This window comes from Lagenorhynchus albirostris, chromosome 12 (assembly GCF_949774975.1).
Source record: "Lagenorhynchus albirostris chromosome 12, mLagAlb1.1, whole genome shotgun sequence".
Classification (NCBI taxonomy): Eukaryota; Metazoa; Chordata; class Mammalia; order Artiodactyla; family Delphinidae; genus Lagenorhynchus; species Lagenorhynchus albirostris.
In genome coordinates this window covers 31,269,242-31,291,948 of record NC_083106.1, presented here as the reverse complement: position 1 = coordinate 31,291,948, position 22,707 = coordinate 31,269,242, and the positions used below count along the sequence as shown (strand labels likewise).

At 38.2% G+C, this 22,707-nt stretch overlaps 1 protein-coding gene across 11 annotated transcripts in view; it reads right to left on the bottom strand.

Annotated features, from left to right (window-relative positions):
- Positions 1-22,707, bottom strand: part of EPB41L2 (erythrocyte membrane protein band 4.1 like 2) — a 213,986-nt gene that overhangs the window by 24,542 nt on the left and 166,737 nt on the right. For 4 of the 11 annotated variants that reach the window (XM_060168392.1, XM_060168389.1, XM_060168391.1 and 1 more), the window contains 9 exons: positions 18,137-18,309; positions 13,846-13,881; positions 13,537-13,599; positions 11,465-11,611; positions 10,015-10,116; positions 6,296-6,463; positions 4,029-4,082; positions 3,258-3,821; positions 1,239-1,361 (listed from right to left, as the gene is read on the bottom strand). In XM_060168392.1, the coding sequence (XP_060024375.1) occupies positions 1,239-1,361; positions 3,258-3,821; positions 4,029-4,082; positions 6,296-6,463; positions 10,015-10,116; positions 11,465-11,611; positions 13,537-13,599; positions 13,846-13,881; positions 18,137-18,309 (1,430 nt within the window). Of the gene's footprint in view, positions 1-1,238; positions 1,362-3,257; positions 4,083-6,295; positions 6,464-10,014; positions 10,117-11,464; positions 11,612-13,536; positions 13,600-13,845; positions 13,882-18,136; positions 18,310-22,707 lie in introns of those variants that run through there. The other 7 variants (XM_060168399.1, XM_060168394.1, XM_060168396.1 and 4 more) reach the window with 7 other exon arrangements.

Here is a 22,707-nt window from a genome sequence, read left to right as displayed (position 1 = left end):
CGGCTACATGTATTTCAATACGTATGCACACGTGTGCGCACATGTGCACGCACTCTCTATATAAGTGTGTATATATATATAGCTTATATATAAATCTTATACGATGTCAATATAGGGTTTAACTTCTTTACTTTGATACTAGAAAGTTCTAGAGTTTACCAAGGGAAATAATGAAGCACATTAATAGGCTAGGAGTTTATGCTAAGATCGTCAAACACATTTACCTCCAGTTTCCTGACACTGACAGGAAATAACTGGAAAGTGCAGAGTCTTTCTTACTGTAAGTTAGGAGGAGATCTCTCGAACTTGGGTCACGCATCTCTACTTCTTTACAAGGGCACTTACCACAACAGAAACACTTGAGTACACGCTCTCCTACCACACCTGTTCATAAGAAACCTATTTGTGCTTATGCGGGATCTACGCACATTTACGGAGAGCATATCTAAAATGATTTTAAGGAATGTTTCACGCATAAACGCATTACACCTTTAAAAAATATTTCGAGAGGACAGTAATCTGCCATCCTCCACCACGGTACAATCCTACTAGAACACTAAATTTCTCAGTTGAGAAAAGAGTTGTCCCAGTTTCTAAACGGTTCCATTTCGAAATGATGACTACTTTCCCCTTTTTTGTTACCCTTAAGGTTAAATATCATATTTCAAATCTTTACAGAATCAATGTGTGAATACCTAAAATCAAACACACGAATCTGATCATTATTTAGACGCACAGTATCATATTTACATAAGAATGGCGACATATGTTTTTCAGAAAATAATCCCACATGAGGAGAAGCACAGGTGTGTGTGCATTATGTGTGTACCTGTAAACAAGAGTTGAATGGCTCTGTCTTCGTGGAGTTGGAGGAGGGGATAAAAGCCTAAATTAAATCCTACGAATCCATAAATTAAATCAGATCCAACAAACTTTGTAAGATGATCTGTTTCCCAAGTGTACATAAACACTCCTGGATACATCAAGCCAGAGATGGCTCAAAAGAATAATAAGAACAACATTGGTACTGCCTGTCCTAAAAAATCACATGTATGCTTCCCCCCATAATCAATGGGTCACCAATTTTATTGTAGCAAGTTACGTTGCTGAAGTAGTTATAAAATGGAGATATAAAAAGCTACGTCAAAGTCAGAAACATAAACTAGGAGAAGACAGAACGAAAACAGAAAGACTAAGTAAAAAAGAACTCAAACAGTCCAAGTCTAGAGACTTTGTACCTGTGGAGACTCATATGTGATGGTTTTGGTCTCAGTTTGGACAATAGGGACTTCCTTGGTGGAGATTTCTGTCCTTTGTGAGGCATCAGAAATTGTTACCATCTCTGTTTTTACCACTGGTGGCTGAAGTGAAAAGGAAGGGAAACATAAATTCTAGAGGTAATAAAATAAAAGTGCTTAATGGAGGCTTCAAAAATAACTGTAAGAAATATATCCAAACACACACTCATGAACAAAAGAAAAGAGTAAAAGGAAATCATCTAAAACAAAAGAAAAACACTTTCCCTCAAATATCATATATATGTGTATAGATATATATGAAGAATAAGCTAGCATAATGGCTCCCTAAATCGTGGCGGGCTTCAGATTATGATGGTCCCAAATTACTTACGTGTCAAGCCCGGCGTACAGTGATATGGAAACTTTAGCTTTAGGCAAGTAATGATAAAATTGAAAACAAAACAAAACAGAATGAGCGATGAGAAGTGACCTGCCTCAATTTTTATTACAGTTTAAAGAAGCATATAGTTTGTGTGAAGGCTGTAAGGTTTGCGTGTGTGCCTTTAATTGGCACACTTGGTCAGTAGGCTAAGATTTGCTCTTTTCCCAAAAAGCCTTTTCTGCCCTACTGACAAGGAGACCCCATTTTCAGAAAGAATACCTTCAAGCAGGATGGTTTTCAGTTATACCTGTCTAAATCTTGCAGTGTTTCTTCTGTATTACATAAGTTAAAACGTTATATACCTGTAGAGTCACTCCACCATTGTTGCATTAATGCTCTGAACCATTTAAAACATTCAAGGAGATGCCTGTTAACATTGCCTGTTAACAATGCCTGTTAACACTGCAGTCTGCTGAGCGTGTATCTTTAATACACCATCAGACTATACTATTACCAAAGCACTACAGTGCTTTCCTTGAGAGAAAATTCCCAAGTGTAATTATTTAAAGAGGAATAACCTGTATATTAAATGCAGAAAATAATAGTTCAAGGCATTCAAAGACTTTCAAAATGTCTTCTCTGAAGTGAAATCGGAAGTTTAAAAGTAACATAAATCCAGTTAATTATTTCAAGACAAAGTCACTTCAAGATTTTCTACCCCATGAAAGAGAGCAAATATGGATAATCCCTCTACCGTCGGCATTGAGTTTTAATCAAGGAACACTCACATGGAAGTAAATCCTCCCTCAGCGTAACTTTGACTCCCAAATCAGAGACACTGCACCTAGTGACCAAGACTTAAGCTAAGAGGAGTATGGAAAGTTCTCTTTCTTGAAGAGAAAAAGGAAAAGACCCATACCCAATGGAGACAACTCACAAAACACATGATCAAACTTGCAAATAATCCAGAATTGATGAGAGGACAGAACGAGAAGAGAAGGGTATCCTGTTAGCTTCTCGCTGCCCAGAAGGAAAGCTACGTCTCCTGACCAGACCGTACGATCCCTGGCATCTAAAACCTGAAATGCCAGGGGTATTCAAGAAGTAATGTTTTCATCAGGCCAGATGCTGAATTCAGAGCATCATGGTAATCGGAGCCTGCTGCCATTCTGAAAATCTTAAACTGAAGAGAGAGTGAGCCAGAAAGTCAAACCCAGTCGTGACACCAGCAACACACACACGCTGCCCGTTTTTCAACAATACATACACAATTTTCTAATGAACAAAAAGGCATTGAGTATGAGGAGACAGTGCAACTGAAGATAAACCATCAAAAACATCCAAAAACATGCAAAGAAAAATTTCAACGTGAAATGAGAAGGGAAAAAATGACACGGCTGCTGTTGGAAAGTTTATCGGGTGATCCAGTTGTGGTAAAGACGCCAGACACCGTGACCCGAGAGGGCAGAAAATCGACAGAGCAGGGCCTTCCCCCTTCCTCCCGTGAGAGATCAAAATCAGAATCCTGTCGGAAAAGCTGAAGGAGACCTGGGAGGACAGGAGAAGAAGAGAGGCAGGTGTGGCTCCGCCTGAGAAACAGCTCTAGCGTTGAGCTCCCGCTTGGGTCTCCCATTTACCTCTGAACAACAGATAATCTGTGGCAAAACATCAATGTCAACGGGAGCCACGTCTCCGTTAACTTTCTGTTGCTCGTCCTCCGCTTCTTCGCTCACGTCTTGCTTAACAGCGCCTTCGTTTACACTCTTCTCGGCAGGGATCTGGGGGCCCGCTCCCTTTTCCTGGGTCACTGTTTCTACTGTGCCGACACCGGCACCTGCTTGCGTGACCGCGCTGGCTGCTGGCACCGGGTCCTGCCTCTCTACTACCTTGGCTGCTGGGCCGGGTGCCTCGTCCACCTCTTCTTCATACTCTCCCTGCTCCTCCCTGATGGCGCCCTCAGGCGCTCGGCGGTGGGGCCGGTACTCCCCCACGTCCTCCGCCTCCTCCTCGCTCTCGCTGCTGCTCTCAGAAGACAGGGGGGTGGGGTCTTTCTGCGTCCCCGGCTCCACCTTCCGCATCTCCCCAGGACCATGCCCAGGGGACGGCTCTTTACCGTTCATCTCTGCCGGGGTTACTCTTTCGTCTTTCCCAACCTCTGCCTGCTTCTTCTCCTCCACTATATTCAGAGTCTCAAGTGAACTCTGCACAGAAACAAAAATGGATGAGGGGGAAACAAAAATAGATGAATAAATCAAAACGATGGCAAGCAAAATTAACCGATGGCAGGTTCATGTCATGGAGGAAAGCAAAGATGATGATGATGATGGTGGACTGAAAGGGAAGCGGGTGAAAACGTGAGCGGGATTGGACACGTCGGGCAATGGTGTTAACATGGAAAAGGGGAGAACCTTAACAGCATCACTGGCTCCGGCGCAAGGCCCTTCCGACTCAGGAGCGCATTTCTGCGGAACAAAAAGCAACCGAGGACACAGAATCAATAAAGGTTTACCTCGACACCCACCAAAACAAACATCCGACACCGCAAAGACAGAACAGCAAGAATCAACAGCTACAAAAACCTTTGCCCGAGGTCACATGAAGGACAATCCAGACAAATGCAAGAAGCTTAGGGAAGGAAACAAAAACACAAAAACTGCTAGCATCGTCCCAAAGAGACGTAATGGTTTTATTATACTTATATCTATAAGCTCCTTCTTGTTGAAAAGGTAGGGGGAAAAAATCGAATTATACCAGAGCTTACTCATTATTTTAAAGTTTAAATATTAAGACTTTTAAAATCTATTCGACAGTTTGATTTTAATCAGACCAAAAAAAAAAAAAAAAAAATCCTGGCCTGAACCCCTAATTCCTAAATGAATATAGTATTAATACGATGATGCCTTTGTTTTTTGCTGGCTTGTTTAAAAATCAGCTTTAATTGGCAAAATTATAATTGTCTCAGACAGTTATTAACATAAAAATGTTGTCATTTCAGAAATGGTTATTAACATCCCAAACTGTGCGACAGATTAGCAAAAGGGATATTATAACATTAGGATGGATGTCAGTTATGGCTCCAAGTGTGTTCTCTTAGAATTTAGCTCCTCCATTTGAAAACTGAAATGGACCCAGTTTATCATTTGAGATGCACATTGCTAGCCTCTGCAGGCATCTACTTTGGGGGGACTAGATTTACTCCAGTTAAGTACAGGACCTAAATGTTCAATAAATGCCTGAAGATGAAATACATTAGTAAATAACTTCCTATGCTATAGTATTGATGATCAGGGTAGAAACTTTCTTACAAAGCAGTCTGTTTTTAAAGATTAAAATTTTCCTTATTTTTTTTTAAAAGGCTACTTTACATAAAGCCTAGCCAACTTTTTGACATTTGGGTAGCACTAATGCCTTGTGCTCTAACTTTAAAAATTCAGCTAGAGATAGTAGCCCTACTTATTCAAGAAAGTATCTCGATGCTGAATGAAGAGCACTGCACCCCTGAACCCTCTGGGCAGAAACAGGCCTTGCTGTGAAGCTGCCAAGACACTGACTGGGCTGGAGCTGTTTCCTATAACAGATAACACGACCTCATGTTTATGTGCTCCAGCAACATGGACAACCACGAGCAAAGGTCCTGAAAGGGCACCTATCAACATATACTCACACACTGTGTTTGATCTGCCCTGTTATTCTTTTTTTTTTTTTGCGGTATGCGGGCCTCTCACTGCTGTGGCCTCTCCCACTGCGGAGCACAGGCTCCGGACGCGCAGGCTTAGCGGCCATGGCTCACGGGCCCAGCCGCTCCGCGACATGTGAGATCTTCCTGGACCGGGGCACGAACCTGTGTCCCCTGCATCGGCAGGCGGACTCTCAACCACTGTGCCACCAGGGAAGCCCCATGATCTGCCCTGTTATTCTTAAAGGCATGGTAAGGGCATGTTTTCATTGCTCAAAATTAATACCATGTAAATCACGTTACTGACAGACCAAGAGAGCCATCCTTCCAAGTTTATTGAAAGCCCAGAGGTTTCAGATGTTAAACTGAAAATCTCTAAATCTATTTTGGTAAATGGGTAACATTTAACTGTACCTACTTATAAACTTCTTTATAAATAAAGATATCCAGTGATCAGAACATTTCTAAAGGAGACATTTCATTATCATTATTTTTATTACTTAACCTCAAATGGCCAGATGGGTTCTGCCCAAGTTCAGGGAATCCCTTAGGGGTCATTCCAAAAAAATGAAAATAATTATTTCATTGAGTATGGCACGCACTTCAAATTTTTCCATATAAGCAGGATTTTTAAAATAATAAACCATCAGAAGATGTTTAAAAGACATTTAGGCTTTGAAAACTTTTCTGCAAAAAATACTTAGCTTCTACTTGGTTGAAGGTTTCCCTCCACATAACAACTCAGACTCTGGGCCTTAGTGGCTTAAATGATTCTCTGAATTTAGGCAGATTGGGGTGGAGGGAAAGGAAGCAAAAGAAACATCCAATCAGTATCTTTTCCTCGAGTCCCAATTCTGTCATTACTTCTTGAATGTTTCTCCCAGGAAGAGTTAATTGCACCAGTGAAAGAACTGGAGGAAGGGGTTCCTTAATACTCAGAAAATAAAAATCACTCTTATACGTGGCTTTTAAAAACAGGGGAAACAAAGTAAAATGCACCTCAGGCAACTGTGAGAAGGGCGAGGAAGAAAGCTTTTCAGAAGGCGCACTAGAGCTCACAACAGTGCCCTCTGCTGTCCAAGTGGTGGCTGAGGTGAAGGAGGCTTTCACGCTATCAGAAAAGCCCTTTTCACTAAACAAAATTGATGTTATCTCCTCTTCTAGGCTCTAGAGAGGTCAGAAAAGGAAGAGCAAAGAGTTAACAATAAGTCAGAACAGACAGCAGTGACCTATTGAAAGGAAAGGTTACGCAAGGAAGAATCACAGAGCAGCATAAATTGAAAGAAAGGCAAGGATTCTAAAAGATTCTGCAGCAGGCGTCTGTGGCCACTGGCCTGAATGACAGCTTTCCACCCTGCTTGAGAATCGTTGATAGCTCTAACCTACAGAAACAAGCTAAAACTCTTTAGTGTCTCACTGAAACTTTATCACAAGCTGAGCATGACCAACCCACTCATCCGTCAAACGCTGCTCTGTATATTCTCGAGAGAGCTTCTCGGCGCGGGCCTTTCTGCATAGAACAGCCTCTTCGGTGGCCCCTGCACTTGCTACACTTATTTCTGTGTTAGAGCTTGGGTGTCCCTAACCCCTTGCCTCCAATGCCCTTCCCCAGGCACTCTGGGCCTTACCAATCTTGTCGTCTCTCTGAGGTCCACTTAATGTTCCACGTTTTGTGTATGGCCTTCACTAACCATTTCAGCTCCTACGACCTCTCCCCTGCCCCATACCACTCTGTCTTGTACGGAAAGTGCTTTGACGGTAACCCACTGAAATTCCCTCAGACATGCTAAATATGCCATGGGATGAAGAAACAGTATCTTTTTTTTTTTTTCAACAAGAAACATGTAAAGCAAAAAAACCTCTAAACGGGAAGACAAACTCAGAGGGGGAAACTCTGAGCAATGTGAAAATCACCTATCCCTGAAAGGCTATTAAGGCGAATTTAATCTTCATATTTCTGGCCCTTAAATGACAGTCCTTAATCTGCCTGAGGGCACAACAGGTAAGCTGGGGACTACCCCAGGTACCTAGGATGCCAATGGTTAAGAGTCACCATGAAGCTCCCCCTCACGTCAGATGTGTGTCAGAATACCTCCTAATGAAACCCACTGCTCAGAGATCTTAAAGCTGAATGAATGAATAAATGAATGGCATTCGGGGATGCCCCCGGGACAGTGCGCTAACTGGGGTGAAGGGAAGGTACGAGGAGATGAGGAAGGCGAGGTGCGTAAGCGCAGTACTCAGGAGAGAAAACAAGCTTCTGGACAATTTCAGCTTAATTACAATCTCCAATAATTACATCATCCCTAGGGTCGGGTGGGTGGAGATGGTGTCCTAGCCGGTCAGAGATCACTGGAGAGTTGAAGTAAGTGCCGTGCATCTAATTATTCAATAAAATATCTCCAAAATTACCTTAAAAGTCCAGTGTATGTAATCTCTACTAGACTCAGGAGTTTCTATAGAAAATATAAACTCATATTTTATACAAGTTCAAGTGTGTCATAATTCTCACAGTACCTAAGAGGATATACAATAGTTATTTGCCTATTAAAGACTAAATGATTTGGTTTCCAATTTTTTGCTCTACTCTCAAAATTATTCATAAGGTACTGAAACCGTTTGGAAAGTTTGATGTATTGATTTCTAAACAAGAAACTATTACTGTTCTTTTTTTTTAACCTATAAAACACATATTACAGACATTTGGAAAACTTGGTCAAATTATACTCATGCATAATTTTTTATTTTACATTTTTTTAAGGACTGCAATTTAAAGATAATCAAGACACCTTGAAAAATCAAGTAGCAAAATGAAGATGTAACAAAGACAGAAATTTAAAAGATATTCTGTTAAAAGTCAAAACACTCCAGCAGACTTAACTTTCAACTAATAGCAATGATGTGTTATTTGGCGCAGGGCGGATACAGTGTAAGTGGTCAAAAAATGTTTGTTGGGTGAATGGATGATTGCAGTTACAACAGTCCATATGTGTGTTAAGTACGTACGTACGTATTTTCCTGCATGTGCTGGAGAGGAAAAGAATAAGAAAAAAGCAGTAACTTCAAGCGTAGATAAACTGTTTAGGAGCTTAACAGTGGATAAATTCCAGATTTAAATTTCACATAACATCATTTTAATGTTAACTTCTACAATAACGAATGGATGGTTTTCATTGTATATGGTTTATATTGTACACTCCCCTAAACGATGACATCCAGAAAAAATGATCATTTTAAACATTGTCACCAAAATCCCAAAGTTTCCTACTGCAAGGACATCACTTTAAATTGATCAAATGATGTCATCTGACTCGCTTCTAGGAGGATAGATTTTCAAAACTATGTAATATTTCAAAGCATATGATATTAAAGTTATCATTTTACACGCAGAGTCTGATTGGCTCTGGATTTCAAGCTAACCTTTAAAGTATATAAAGATGTCACTTGGTTTAGCTTTATGACGTTATGTTTCTCATTTGCAGTGTTCCAGAAATATTTCATCTCAACCAGATCTCAGATTCTCTTAGCGCAAGGCTTCATCTTCCACTTAATCTGCCTCCCCCACCATCCCACTGTATGTTCTGATGAGTAATACTCTCTACCAACTAACAAAATCAGACTTGGTGGAAGGGAAACACTTCCTCCTTATTCCGATCTGTGCTCTCGTTCCCATCCCCTATATCCATTCCTCAACCAGCACCAGAGGGGTCTTTGTCATACACGTGGGATTATAGCACTACTCAGCTTAAAGCTCTCCAATAGTTTCCCATCACTCCTATAATGTAACTCCAAATTGTTAATATGTTCTTGAAGATCCTGCCAAGATCTGGAGTCTGACCTCTTTGACTTTTCTCAGACCTTGTCATTTGGCCTTTCAGTCCTTTAAATTAATTCCTGTCTTGGGGCTGCATCTGCTCTTCCTTACACACGGAAAAAACTTCACACGTCCACCTCCTTCTCATCACTAAGGCCTCAACTCAAATGCTATCTCTTCCCAAGCCTTCCCAATCACCTTCTAACTCAACAAGTATTTCATCTCCTTAACACTTCTTAGCGCTCCAAATTTTCTAGTTACTAATTTGCATGTCTGCTATCTCCTCCACTAGACTCTAAGCATTCTAGTCCCAACAAACAATAAGCTGACCAGCTGGCTAAGCAAAATCACTAGAAATAGAATAACAATGTAAAAGCAACGGAAAGCTAACTTCCCTAGTAATGCCAGATATTTCATATACGCAGGAGCACAGAGAGATCCGAGAGGCTGCTTGCATACACCAAAATCTTTTAGCCCGTTGAAAATCTTAAAAAATAAAAATTCAAAAGGTTTCCAAATGCAATTAGTAGAACGGTAACCTGAATCACACGTAATTCTTTACTCTAACACCACCACAGTTTGCGTTGTACAAACAGTGCATTTTCGTGTGAAATCATGGTTTCCCAACTGCCAGCCACATCCATCAAAATAAGGGGTCATTTATCACCTACATCGGTTGAGATGTCTGCATTTCAAATTGTGGATTCTCAAATAAAGTACTTTTGCAATATGGTGCTTCTCACCTAATGATCCTATGTTTCTATTTTACTTTTTAAGCACTCAAAAGTTTATTTTAAAAAACTTAGGTTGATACACAAGGAAAAAGGCGTATCTTATGGCTGTGGACAGAAATAAAGGAAAAGGGGAAAAAGCAAGAGTAGATCCAAGGATGCAAGGTGAACACCTTGTCTGTCTCCTGGGCTTTCTCTTCAACAGTCCATGCGGCCGCCATCTGATGCTTCTCCGTCATGGATAAAATATCCTTGAAAAGATGGTCTCCTTTGCTCTATTGTTTTAAACAGTAGACATGATCAACAAATAAGACAAGTACAATTACATCTATAGCAACACAGACATAAAACGACTGTGTGGGTCAGCGGAACAAACCAGATGAAGCGGCACATAAAGAGAGGACACAATCCCAGCACGTCATCAGACACTGTTTCCCCAGAAAACACAACGCTCTAGAGTTGATTCTGAAATATGGACATTAATATCTTCAGAAAAGCTGAAAATAAGAATTAAAGTTGTATACAACTTCAGAAGACCCTGCTATGGTGTTTTAAATCTTAATATTGTCAAAAGCTTTTTCAGTTTTTAGCAATCACTTTTGCTCATCTGCTTTAAAGAGCTGTTTTCCTTTCACTGTCACAAACTTAGAAATTTAAAGTAACCAACAGCTTTGCTTTTTAAGAAAAGGTGAATAAAAATAGCCTAAGAATATATAAATCAAACGCCTACAATTTGGTAACATTCAAGTCAGACTAGATAATGAATTTAAGGAGAAGAGAGGGGGGAAAGGAAAAGAGGAAAGAGGAAATTGTAGGGTAACACCTGAACACACTTTTTAAAACTGCATATTAAATACAGTATGATCACTATCTCCCTCAAGTAAAATAAACGAGCCCATGAAGTTCTTGGTTGACAACAGGAGAGATTTTGGAGCATCAAAAAGAACAGATATACATGAGAATGAAGAAATATTTTGAGAACATATTCTAAAGGCAATGCTTATAGTGGTGGCGGAGAGAAATAAACCATGGAAAGAAAAAGAATGAGTTTGGAGAGATGTTATGGATGAAAATGTTCTTAAAGTACTAATCTACATTTCATTACTAAGAAGTTTCAGTATTAAGTTGTATAATTAACATTTTACAAGTTTTCAACAGGGCTCATCAGTCTTTAAAGCTAAATTTAGCTCTTTATCTTCACAGTAATTACCTTAAACCATTCTAAATATGGTCTACATTCCTACATCCCTTTAATCACTAATTCTTTAATTATTAAACAAACTCTCTTATTTCAGAAGTCAATAATTAACTTACTAAATACAATATACATCAGTTTCTAGGTCGCCCTATGTAATAATTCATCACTACCAATTTACTTGAGTAAAATAGTGAAACTATTCTAAAGGTATTTCGAAACCCATACAACTTACCCAAGAACTACGTCAATAAGTATTACACATTATTAATAAATATTTAGTATTTTAAAAATTATTAGCAGTTACATTTTTTTTTAAAAAGGGAACATTTTGTAACGTCTTAAGAATCAACATAATAGATTAGCAACCTAAGTTTTACTGAACAGCTGGATTGAGACATACAGCCAACAAATAGCTAGTGACATACCCCTTGTGTCTGTAGGGACAGAGGTGTGATACGTCGTTTTTCCCATTCATTAGGGCGTGGTTCGGGTGTGGATTCCATAAAATTGCGCTTGAGTTCACTAATGCTAGCCTGGTGTTTCAGTATTTCTTCCTGGGCCTTATCCAGGTCCTAGCAATATGTAACGTAATAAAGGGGAAAAAATCCAAAAGGAAAAAACACAAAAAACAAAAAAAAAAAACCCAATAGGATAAAAATAAAAAATGAAACCAAAAAATAAGACAAAGTAAACTTATGATTAAAAAAACATAGTAAAGCAAGAAAAATGCCAAGTCTCAAAAGCCATATCATCACCTAGGAATATGAGTTTGTCCAAATTTGAAAATAAAACCAATGTGCATTTTTTTTATGATTCCTGTCTTAAAGGGTTCTGACTTCTTCTCTGTTTAGAATTGTTTAAGAAATCAGTAGAAGGAGGCTATGGAACTAATACTCAACATGGCCAATAACCCTTCTTTCTAATAGTTGGATTTGAAATGCAGCCCATGACTTTGTTCCTGCAAATTTACCTTTCTGATCAGGGTTACTACTAGAGTTGCACTCTGTAATATAATGAAGCAAGTGAAAATAGAGAAAGGAGGACTCAGAGCCCATTTGGCCTGACAGGAATCCAGTTCAGGATCATCCCAAAAAAAGGGGGGTAGGGGGACCAACGGTTGGCTTTTTTCAGGAAATTCAGCAATGGTTTTTAATCCTTATGGAATAAACGGAACAGCTTCCAGAGGCTGCTTCTGTTTGGCCTTTCTCTAAAATAAATGAACGTCATATTGGTTTCACGTACTTGCCAAGCACAAAAGCCACCCACATACCAAACAGTCCTTATAAAAAGATGCGAGGAAAACTACCAGGTCAATTTTCACTGAAATAGCCCCTGACCAATGTCACTTGTGGGATTTTTTAGATTGGCCCTGAGAAATGATATTTGTGGAAATAAAAGGCAGTATTCAGAAAACAGTTTTAACTGAATTTTAAATGTTTTCTTATATTTCAAAAATCATGGGGCCACCTGTGGATTATAGCTTTCAATCCCACTACTCCCAGAGAAACAGGTCATGCATCTGATTAAATGAGATATTCCATATGCATGCACAAGCATAGTAGCTCATCTATGAGCTGCTATCGCCATTTGCAAAATCTCATGAAAATCTAAAAATCTTTGCATGGCATGGAAAAATGACTGTGGCTTGAGATCAGGCACATTTCTTGCACTTGTTCAAAGCAATGTTACGTATTACACTTCAGAGCATTTTAGTAAGTTATGCAAAAATACATTTCCGACAGTTATCAAAGCTGCTGAAAGCAACCGAACAGATTAGTCAAATTACTGAGGATTGCAGTTCTCCACTGAATACACTGCCATGTACTACCCAAAAAGAAGGGGGGAAAAGAAACAAAAAACCGTTCTCGTGTGACACGGGGAATACAATACATTTTACATTCCTAATTGGGTGGCTAGGTTTTTTTTTCCTCCTCTTTTCTTTCTTACTTTCTTTCATTTATTCTTTCTTTTTAATCACAACAAACCCATTAATTAGCACACTCTCAAATGGAAGATTTTAAGTGGACCACATTCCTAATTGCATGGATTCTGCACTCTCTCGCACCACCAAAAAAAAAAAATTGTGGACACAGGGCCAAATGACTTAATGCCAGATCGACAAATATTTGTTCTGGTGAACGTGCATTAAGGATGGGATCATGTTACTTCAGACTCTAAACCCTGGAGATAACCCATTAGGAGAAAATAGGTTTACTTGCAGAACTTCAAGATTAATGAATAAAAAGTTTATTCATTTGATTACACAGAATTTTTTTTTTTTCCCAGTTGTCACTTTGAGAACTGATAGTAGATATATTCCTACCTAAGCCACTTTAGAAGAACAAAGCTGGACTGGTAACATGCACTCCCAAGGTGAACTTCCCCCATGCATTTCGTGCACTGTGCTTGAAAGGTGCCAGCCAGCCTGTGCGTGACCCCCCGTTCACAGCAGCCGGGCAGCCAGTAGGACAGAGCTGTTTTCTTAAATTATACAAACCTCCAACATTAAATTGCTATGTCTGACATAAATATTATCCCCTTCTACTCTCAAGGAATTTTTCTGTGAAATTAAATCACACACAGGGGGGGAAAAGGCAAATAAACATAAGTGTATCAATCAGCAAGCACCAGAAATGACTCAGAGTTGGATAGTCTAAGACATTAAAAGAGGAATAAAAATCTTAAGAACCTAAAGCCACAGCGAGCAAAACTCACAAATAAACCCTAAAAGTGCTCCACCCCCCACACAAATGATAATGGCAGGCAGCAGCTACCAGGTATGTAACTTTGGGGGGAAAATATCCACCTCCTCCAGTTGTGTTTCCTCCTCTTCCGTCTTCGCCTGGAAGTCACCCAGCAAGCAGCCGGAGAGAAGGGGAGTATTAGTGGAAATGCTACCATCAGTGCAAAGAAGCTGTATTGAACTTAAATGGTGAACCAGCATTACCAACCTTTACTGTCTGGCCCTCAGAAGATGCAGACTATTAAGCCACTTTGGTCCTTCTTCACCTACAGTGTTGCACAAATGATGGAAATGGTCTTTTGCAAAGGTGGAATGGAGAATGGAAGCTTCACTCTTTCTCAGTCCCTAGATTATGAACTGCTTTTTAATATGTTTTGACTCAGGAATGAAAACATGAGAGTGTAAAGATGGCATAATTCAATCTAACTTGAAACATCTAAATCAACTAGTGGTGAGGGCAAAGTGTCATGATGTAAATTTTGGCTTTCACTTTCTATCAGGGACAAATGTTCACCCTATTATTTAGTTTTTTAACACAGATTTCTTTCCTTGGGGGGAAACTGGTTTATTTTGCTACTTTCATATAAAATGGTGGGTAGTTAAAAACACTCTTATATTTTATAGCCACTTTTCTTTCATAAAGTTCTTTAAGCAAGAATACGTTTTCATAGTTGGACAGTTATCTAATGACCCAAAGAATTAACCTGTACATTTCAAACTAACATAAATACTGATGACTACTGACTCATGGAAGGGAATAGCATAAAAGAAAAATATTGGTTCGGATACCAAAGGAAAAGAGTTTAACCTTTACATGTTCATTTATAGCAGGATTATACATATTCTTTTTCTCCTTTACTGTAATAGACAGTGTCAAATCTGAGAGTTCAAAAGTGCTTTTATTTTTCTTAAACTATTCAAGCGTTTTTGAGAGGTAAGCAGGGAACTCAGAGTATCTTTTGATCAGCAGGGAAAAATTAGACACACCCACTCAACAATTTGCTAAGAATCATCTTCCAATTCCTTGGTCAGCACTTAATTCTCGAAAATGTCGATCTGGCATTCTTCAGGTAACCTTCAGGAATCATGGATTCTCCCACTATGCCTAATTATCTTCACATTTTCCTTTAGATTTGCTCTAAATTTTGTGACTTATTTTACGTATTAATAGTAACCACAGGATATGGGACACTAAGTCCCCAGACCACATTTAGCAAAACAAATCAAAAAGTACTACACATGTAAGCACTGCTTAGTACTGCAGAGGTAGCCCTATATTGGGGCAAAAATCCTCGGATCAAACCAGACACCTAACTTTAAATAAAAGAACACTAAGAGGTCCAGTCCAACCTTAGTGCCACAGAGTCCAAATTTTCAAAATACTATGGTTCATTTTTCATACATATTTGTTAAAGAAAAGATAACAGAATAGTATCTTCCTTACAGAATACATGACGGTGACTCTTATATAATATATGATTTTGAGTTAAAAAAAAGAAAACAAACTATCTGAACTTCATCTGGGCTCCAAATGCTACAATAATAGGGAGACAAGGAGTTTCTGAGATTAGACCTATGCATGTCAGGAGTAAAGGTCACAGATGCATCCTCAAAAATGCAAGAACAAGCTTGGCTTTCTAACAGAGAAATAATAACACTAAGGAATTCTACTAATACATATCGATTACAGTTATGTCCAGTGCATCCTAAGTTCTATATCAAAATAAAGTTTCCATCCTAAAGGAACAGCATTAACATTTATCTGCAAAATGGACAGACCCAAAACAGATTATTAAGGGCAACATAGGTCCCCCTCTCCTTGTTTTTATGGCCTAGTACGGTTCAGGTATTTATAAAATAATCCTACAACTTTGCTCTTAACTTAGAATGTGTGGACCTAGTCAATTAATATCAGTGGAGGGGAAGTGTTTAATTACACTTATTTCTCATGTACTAAAAGGATGTGTGTGAAAGTGTAGAGATCACACTATTTTGAGGTTAACCAGTGATGGAATTTATGCACATGTTTACACTCTACATTACGAAGGGTATAAGATGAAGTGGAGTGTGGTTGACCGCACAGATTTAAAGCTCATGTAGGAGAGCCAGCAACTGCTTCCTCTTCCTCCGTTTTGTCATTCAAGTCACAGTCGTAAGAAACAGTCAAGGAAGCAGCTTTTGCCTCCAGATAGTAGAGGGATAGAGCCAGAGGAAGGGAAAAGGTGAGAGAAAAAGGCACTGACTGAGACGCAGAGAGAAGGAGTCCAAAAATGAGGATGAGGGAGGGAAGGAACAAAGGGGAGGTGATGGGAACACGGTGCTGGATGTCGGTGGGGAGGAAGGAGACCCAGGCCTTGGGGAGGCTGGGGAAGGCAAGGTACCCACCATCATCGAGCAGTGAGGGGAAGCGAGGTGGAAAGCGTCTGCAGAAACTGAAGAAGCGCCCAAACTCTGAACCCTTGTGCTCAGCCTCTTTTAGAGGCTTCTCGTGGGCGGGAGGACAGTCAGTCTCAGGAGGGGCTTCAAGAGGATCCAAGCCAGAATCACAAGCCCCCCGCTCTGATGTTTCGCCCGGGGAAGGGAGCTCTAAGCTGTCTAGTGTGATCTGATCGGCCTCCCCAAAGGGGTCTCCCTCCCAAATGTCTGAAAGCAAGTCCCCTGAAAGCAAGTCCATTTCAGGGGCTGGCAATACGTGTGGGGAAAGAGATGAAGCACAGCGGATGAGTGGTGAAGGTGGGCACGTGGAAATAAGCTATTCTCAAAGCAAACCCATGGTTGAATGTGAAATTACACAGCGGATACATTCAAAGGAGAACCGAAAGCAAGAGAGAGAAAGAGGAGAGAAGAAGTGGGTTGTTAGTGAAAACGTTTACTCAGAAGGATTGTATTAACACAGTGTCATTAGAAACTGAATTAAATGATCCATTTATAAAACAGGAAAACTGGACTACTTTTATCACATACAACTTATAGGTAATAGGCTGATTTAATTGTTAATTTTCAACTGGTTGCAAACGGATCCTATGCAACTCAAATAGCATTATTACTTTTGAACCTGGTCGCTGACAAACCCTGAACGCATTAGTGAAAAGGCCAGTCGTTTACCAAAAGCAGGCAGAATTTCCCTTGGAATTTAAAAGAACTTTTCTTTTGTATCACATTATCTAGGCAGAATGGAACACAGACTTTCTGAGATTCTCAGCTCTCCTATTTCTGATGTAAGTAGCCACTCCTGGGTGTCTTGGTAGCATAATCATAACCTATCCTGACAACTTTTCAGTTACTGATAGATACCTTGTTTGCTGTGATTCCTGTTATTCTAAACTAATTTTTAATCAAATCCTTTGTGGAATATAACATTCACAAATTTTTTAACAAAGGAATGAAGAGGATCTAATGGCACGTGCTACCAGAAGCCTCTGTCCTTGTAGCATAAGACAGGGCCCCCAGGGTGCCCGAGCCCTCCTCTCTGCTGGGGTTGGGGGCTGTCAGTGCAGGAAATCCCGAGACACTGGCAGTTACCTCATCTAGCCAGTTCTTTATAAATTCATGTTGCACATCTTTAAATTTTTCAAAGTTAAAATTTTGAAAACATTATAAATCCACAGGATGATTTCATTTCTTTTTCATGTTTACTTCCAATGTTACCCATTCAAAAGTTGCTTTGTGCAGACATGGAAAAGAGATCTGAAGAACTCAAAGCCACTTCAAATCAACTTCTAAGTGACTATACTTGCCCAAGGTAATATAAAATAACCCCGGCAAGTTTGAAAACACAATATAGGTTACTTCTCTGTTCACTATGGTATACACACCAAAGAAGACTGAAAGCAACACACCATCTTCTCACTCAGTATTCAAAAAACAATTACTTAAAACTTTCTTCTTCATCAGTGGTAGATTATTAATGAAAAATCGTATTTTTCATAAAGACCACCTTTCTTCTTTTAAAAAATTCAAGTCAATACTACAATAAAATAATCAAGACATAGGCTACACATTAAAATTTACTTGAAACAAACCAAATATGAATTTCAAATCATCAGAGCTTTTATAATTGGGGGCTTAATTAAATAGGATAATTATAAGGATGGACAAGAGACCAATAAATTACTTGCTTGTAGTAAGGTAATTTACGCTGAAATATTTTGCTTTGAACACCAACCAGAAGAAGGTTAGAGACTCAGTCCAAACCGGCAAGAGCATACACATATTTGAAAAGTGGGAAATTTTATCAACACAGAACATACAATGGCTGATTTTAAGATAAGTGAGTTCTGAAACAACAAATGCAATAGACAGCCTCTTGTCTAAATACACATTTAAAGCCACGTATTCAACTAATTAACCATACCTTTCCTTCAGTGAGTTGCACGTGTGGGGTTTTAGCTGGGCTTCTAATGTCCCTGCTGCCATCACCATCTTGTACCACAGCAGCGCTCACAGCTCCAGGGCCACGTGCTGAAACCTCCCCAGCAGGGCCAGGAAAATCCTTCGTAAGACTTCGGTCCACACCACCAATCAGAGCTAGTTGAGAATGACCATACAGATTGCTTTAGGACACTTAAGCGATAAAATCTGATGAACGCCCTGCCTTCCCAGATAAACAGGCACCTTATAGACAATTAACAGAAATGGGAACACTGTTTGATCATGAAAATAATGTATCAAATAAACTCATGTTTAAACTTTTAATAAATTCTATAAGTATTCTGAATTGCAACCCAATAAATTAGACCGAGCTCTCAAGTCACAGATTTTTGAAGGATAAGACACTGATCATAGAATTGGCCAGTAGAAGGAGCTCTAAGACCAGATGAAACACCAGAGTCGGGGTACTATGTCAGAATTACAAGGTGAGCAGTATTTTAATTCTCTGGAGTCTCTTTAATCTTGCCTGAACTTATTTCTGAATCTACCTATTGCCAACAAATAATTATCTAGTTATTAAAATGATTTGCTTCAATAAGTTTTAAGAATTCCTCCATAAAGGAACCTTTAATTAGAACACCAGTCGAAATTGCAACAAGACAGTAAGAGTAGATTTTAGAGAATCAACTTCTATGTTTATGTTAATATTCTTCATTTTTTCTAACCTCCCTCCTGAATGCCTCAACTTGACCTACAGTAAGTCTAATACATAGAAACCCTCTGCCTTAGCAAATCTGGCCTTATGTGTTCCCTTCGTCTACCCTACAGATGTGCAGGAACATATATCGTGTTGACATTTCTGTCACATGGCAGATCAATCCAAGACGGCTTCAAATCTCAACAAGGCAAAGTGAGTAGCAACCGGCAAAAGCCTCTGTCCATCTGTAGTTTCTTCCCCAAAGAAGAAACCATTGAGGTCATTTCACCAGCATAAAACGCGCTTTCCGGACACAGTGTGGCTTGCTCTGGCCCCATGCCCCTAGGGAAGCCCACTGTTTTAACTTTAGGCTGCAAGCTCTTGGAGGGCAGAGACTGTGTGTGACCCACCATACTGAACTTGGGCAACACCTAGACCTCTAATCCATGTGTTACTAGAAGCCTCTTAATCCACACCCCTCACCTGCCCTGTCCAAAACTTCCTTCTTCTCAGTCTTGACTTTTTGCCAAATACACTCTCATGCTTGCACCCAGTTACTCAAGTCAGATACCCTGAAGTCTCTTCCTTTACCCCTCAACAACCAGCAAGTCCAACAGAGCCCTTGGATGTATTTCTAAATGTGGCCGCTTGCTTCCATCTCTATTTTACCACCCGGGTCCCTTTTAAGGCTTTCACGGCTCTTAACACTCATACTTTGGAAAGCCCACAACAAATCATATCAAACATTAACATGAATTCACATCATACATTAAATATAATTATTTTCTAGATTATTTATTATTATTATATTTTATATATTATATAATTATATTATATATTTATATATTATATATATTTATTTATATTTATAAATATATTATATATATTTATATATTATATATATTATATAATTATACATCATACATTATATTATATATTACATATAATTACACATACATATATTATAATTATATACATATATTATAATTATATATATTTATATATTATATATAAATATATTTATATATTTATATAAATATTTATTTATTTAAATAAAATTTATTTATTTATATTATATTTATAAATATATATAAATATATATAAATATATATAAATATATTTATATATTATATATAATATGTTTATATATTTATTTATATTTATAAATATATTATATATATTATATAATTATACATCATACATTAAATATAATTATTTTCTAGATTATTTATTATTTTATATTATATAATTATATATAAGAAATATAATTATATTATAAATATATTTTATATTTATATTATTATATATTATTATAATTATTTCATACATTAAATATATTTTATTTTCTAAATATAATTATTTTTCTAAAAAAATCTTTTTAACTTTTAAAAAGATTTTAACAATTTTTCCTTGGAAAGTATATGAGTAACTCTTTAACCTATGATTATGGTTTCTAAGAGCCCATCAATGCATACTCAGAGATTTACTGCAAAATGAGAAACTCTGACCTAGAAATGGCTTCAAAAGTAATGATATCAAAATTTTAATGAATATCCAATTTAAAGTTATATAATGAAGTTGGCAAAATATTGACCCTGCATACTTTTATTAAATACTTAATGATTTCAGTTTGCAGCTAATAATTTTTGTCAGGTCTTAAACCGTGTAGAACCCTGAGAAGTTTATAAGCCCAAGGCACAGAACCTATGGTGCCAATGACTAAACAGGTCTACTACCATTTGAGACAAAACCACCAGGACTCTCACACCAGGATTATTCCTGACAAGTCGGCCTGAGCTTCCTCTCTCATCCTCTCTAATTGTTCTGGACATGGCATCAAGTGATTTTTGGTTTTTTTTAAAGGTAGATAGCACCGTACACATATGTGCCTCTATAAGTGTGTACACATGTGTATGTATGTACAACACACACCCTTCAATGGTTTCCTAGAATAAAAACCACGTTCGGCATCAAGAGAATGCGACCTGCAAGGCCCTGTGTGACCTGCTCCCAGCCTACCTCTCCCTATCACTAGTCAGTTCTGACTGCACTTGCCTTCTTTCTGCTCCTACAATGTATCAAGCTGTCCCTAAACTTCTGATCTTCAGACCTGCTACTCCTGCTACGGAATGCTTTATCTCCTGTTCTACTCACAGCTGCTTCCTTCTCATCCTTCAAGTCTCAACTGAAATGGTTCTTCCTCAGATATGCCTTCCTTCCCTGATGACCCAATCTGTAATGCCCGATTATACTTTCCACTTTCAGGAAATCATCAGTTCCCCTGCTCTCACATGCATCTGGAGTGTTAATGCTCTCAATGACTGATTTGCCTCCTTTCTGGCTTGAATAGCAATCTTGGAATCTCACTGTTCTAAAATAGCTAACCTAGATTAATTTTTATTTTGACATTTGATCTTTAGATATCACATTGATTTTTACTTTCTACATAATCACTAAAAGACTTAACTTGTCAAATCTTAAAATGAAGAATATTTATGTATTTAAATAGCCTGTTTAAAAACAGGAGAAAGAAAACATAACACATATCAACAACAACAACAAAAGGTATATGGATGGTGTGGTGGGGAAAATAGAGCTCAGTACCAGGTTACAGCCTAGCTTTGCTCTGGGGGAAAAAAAGAACATAAGCCCTATCCAAATAGTTCCCTGTCTGGTCATGTATTGGCATGAAAAGCCTCCTATTTCTCACAACAACACAATAATCCTTTTGAATGGCTGGCCCATCTGATGAATTACAGTGTCCAAAACACAAAAGGAAAAATAATGGATTACTGTGCCATGTTTGTTGCTTTTACTTGTGAAAATCATTGTTTTCAGATACGGACCCACTATAACCCTCTGCGCTAACCGTGCATACAAGATGGTGGGCTTCCTTGAGCACAGTTTATATACCTCAAAGAAAAAGCAGTAGTTTACTGCTCTTTTTAAGCCCTAAAATTCGCAACATGAGAGTTATAAAAACCTCATAGTTTAAAACAAAGGCTAAAAAGGACAGTGTTCCAGAAAGAGGAATGATTTCTCTCAGGCATTAAATGACACTGATCACATTTATTCAGCACTTGTATAAATTCTCTGCGACAAGGGGCAAGACTTGTGAAATATTTACATAACTGGGCACATTTTTTGGATTTACTTGGAAAAAGTACTCAGTTGTTGATGAGCTAAAAGATACTCTGACAACTATCATGCAGTACTAATTCACTAAATTTAAATCACTGCATTTGGGAACGTGGACATTTATTTGAACCACAATTTATGATTCTGTTGCACATTTTTTTCTGTGGTCTCATAAAACTATATGAAAGATTCTCCAGAAGCAAGATTCAATAACTATATGTACCCAAATGCCCACCAACAAAACTTGGGAAGTATCTGTGTGTCTGGCTGGATCTGTTTTCTAAGTTGATTCCAGGAAAAATAGATCAAGGCCAAGGAGTGTCAATCCTTCACTACTGAGAGAAGATTTTTATCTATTAGCATATCCAATCTGTTCAGTTCAGCTGATTATTTGAAACATAAGTTGTTCAAGTTCGTATTTCAGAAAGATATCAGTAATAACAATCAAAACCAAAAAGGTTTTTGCTGATAAACAGTAGTAAAATAGAAAATTTCCAATTTAGCATTACTATTTTTGTGTATATGTTTTGAGATTCATCAGCCAAAAATGTTGGAGAACTACTTCTGGTAGAAAGGTATCCATACCAGTTACTTGCTATTAGGTAGAAAGAAAAAAAAAACTTTTAAAGCATTCTAATATAAAATTAACCTCAGCTCTTTTATAGGAAATCTGCTATTAACCCAAAATTAGACAGGTAATAAGATATATATATAAAATG